The 2,698-nt window shown below is 50.3% G+C and overlaps 1 protein-coding gene across 1 annotated transcript in view; it reads left to right on the top strand.

The window, feature by feature from the left end:
• The window catches only part of KSR2 (kinase suppressor of ras 2), a gene marked incomplete at its 5' end in the record, with an annotated part of 91,584 nt that overhangs the window by 34,423 nt on the left and 54,463 nt on the right, over positions 1-2,698 (top strand). Inside the window, 2 exons of the mRNA XM_008576438.1 lie at positions 137-185; positions 2,176-2,543. Of these exons, the coding sequence (XP_008574660.1) occupies positions 137-185; positions 2,176-2,543 (417 nt within the window). The remainder of the gene's footprint in view (positions 1-136; positions 186-2,175; positions 2,544-2,698) is intronic.

Raw genomic sequence — 2,698 nt, 5'->3', positions numbered from 1 at the left:
AAGTGTTCAAATGAAATGCAAGATGAAGGTTTGGTGGTGAGAACTTCTCTTTTTGGGATTCTTCATATCTGGCTAAACTCAATACCTGGACCAACCTTTTCACCTAAGGGTCCCATTTATTTTTCTTTGTTTAAAGCTTGGAAGCAAATCCATTACTTCAAATTGAAGTGGAGCCAACCTCGGAGGTAAGAATTGAAGAGGGATGAAGCAACTTTTTCCAGAGGCTGCCCAGAACTTGGCAAAATCCACTGAAGCCTTTGATGACGCAGAGGACATGGGGTGGGGTGTGTGTGTGTGTGTGCTGTGGCCCTGTTTGATGGATGTTCTAACTCCAGGACAATTAATGATCAGTGACCCCTCCCGACACCCAGGCCTAATGGGCCATTATATGGTGTGCATCATGGAAAATCTAGTTGAGTGGCAGTTGGTAAGAGATTTGCATTCTTAGTTTAAAAATCAGCTCGGGGCTGGGTGAGTGTGACAAGGGGGATGTGCCCCACTGCCTTTGAAAGACTATGTGGGAGCAGGTGGGGCCTCAGGGATTCTGAGCTTGGCAGAGTGTTGAGAATGTTCTGGGGCTTCTTTCCACCTGCCCAAGCCACTGGAGTTGTAAATGAAATGTTCTGGGTGAGAACCACGGAGTCCTCACCCCTCAGCTTTGCCAGTGTGTCCTCAGCTGAAAGGAATAGAGTCAGGGTTTCCAGAGAAAATCATGTCCTTTTCCAGAACTATCGTGGTAGTTGGAAAATGATCCTGGGAGAAGCCAGTGTTTCCTGTGTTGTTTTTCCTTACTGTGTGGTTGGGGGCAGCTTGCTCAGGTATTTTGGGTCAAGAAGCCACCTTCTCAGGTGTCTCACCAGGCCCCAGAGCCTCTGGGAATCACCACTGGATCAGGAACTTTCTGTTCCTGAACTCCAGCAAAAGAATCCAAGAGGCAGGGCACCTCCTAGACCCAGGCACTCCCAGACACCATGTTGGGAAGGTGGGTCCCTGGACCTTGAGTATTTAACTCTAGTGGTGGTCACATCCAAGTGTACCTGAGTCATGTGGCATGGTAAAAATTCAGATTCTTGGTCCCGGCCTACAGATATTTTGCTTCAATAGATCTGCATGGGGCCCAGGAGTCTGTATTTTCTCAGGCATCCCAGCAGATGTTTGACACAGATGGTCAGGTCTGTGCAGAGAACTTAATAAGTCTTCACCTTATTTAAAACCTCCTGCCACCATCCGCACCACCACCTCCCCCAGAGCAGATTTTATTGTCTCAACTTTACAATGAAGAAATGAAGGCTCAGAGAAGAGAACTAACTTGTTCAAGGTCACACAGAAGCCAGGTTGCAGCTGCCTTGGTCTGGAGCCCATTCTATTAACCTCTCCCTCCACTGTCTCCTTCCCTCCTAGATGCTATAGGAACTTCGGGCCTCTGGCCTGTAGCTCTGACCTCTCCCACTTTCTGAATGATCAATTCCAAATTCCCTGGGGGGAGCAAAAGACACTCCACATTGATGGTTGTCACATGTTACATGCAGATGCATGATGTACCCATATTTTAGTCTGTTGTCCTTATCCCATGCACCTAAATAGGCAAGCCAAAATAGCACAGGAGAATAGGAAGGACATCGGATATTAGAAGTCCAGAGACCCAACTTGTGGTCCTGACTGTTGTCCTTATCCCATGCACCTAAATAGGCAAGCCAAAATAGCACAGGAGAATAGGAAGGGCATCGGATATTAGAAGTCCAGAGACCCAACTTGTGGTCCTGACTCTGCCTGGCTGTGTGACCTAGAGCAAGGCACATCCTGGGATGACCAACCATCCCAGTTTGGCCAGGACTGAGGGGAGTCCTGAGATGTGGGACTTTTGGTGCCAAAACCAAGAAAGGCCAGCAAACTGGAATGGGTGGTCCCCCTAGCGTTTCTCCTCTCTGAGCCTCAGTTTCCCCCCTTAGCACAGGCAGCTGGACTCTCATGGTCTCCCTTTCAGCTTGTTCATTGCAGTAGGATTGTAGACCCGAGCTACCTGGGGAAACAGAGAGATATATGTCCATACCAGCCGCGAATGCACATAGAGATGCGTCCAGACCTCCACACACACACGGGACCCAGCAGGACCACACTGGGGGTCAGGGAGAAGCGGCAGGAATGGCTCTGACCTCTCTCCCCCTCCATCCACAGAACGAAGAAGGCCATGATGAGGCTGAGGAGTCGGAGGATGACTTCGAGGAGATGAACCTGTCCCTCCTCTCAGCGCGGAGCTTCCCACGCAAGGCCAGCCAGACCAGCATCTTCCTTCAGGAGTGGGACATCCCCTTTGAGCAGCTGGAGATCGGTGAGCTCATTGGAAAGGGCCGCTTCGGGCAGGTGTACCACGGCCGCTGGCACGGCGAGGTGGCCATCCGGCTGATCGACATCGAGAGGGACAATGAGGACCAGCTAAAGGCCTTCAAGCGGGAGGTGATGGCCTACAGGCAGACACGGCATGAGAACGTCGTGCTCTTCATGGGTGCCTGCATGAGCCCGCCCCACCTGGCCATCATCACCAGGTCAGTCCCACCCGCGCTCTCCACCAATTTGCTAAGCTCTGCTGAGAAATTTGCTTCTGGTTAATTTAGCTTTCTGGTGAACAGAGCATCTTCAGCTTTACCTTTCATAGTTTACTTAAGTGGTTTCAAGATTTAAGATTTCAGAAAATACTTAC

Source organism: Galeopterus variegatus, unplaced genomic scaffold (assembly GCF_000696425.1).
Source record: "Galeopterus variegatus unplaced genomic scaffold, G_variegatus-3.0.2 Scaffold1349, whole genome shotgun sequence".
Classification (NCBI taxonomy): domain Eukaryota; kingdom Metazoa; phylum Chordata; class Mammalia; order Dermoptera; family Cynocephalidae; genus Galeopterus; species Galeopterus variegatus.
This window is presented reverse-complemented; position numbering and strand designations above follow the sequence as displayed.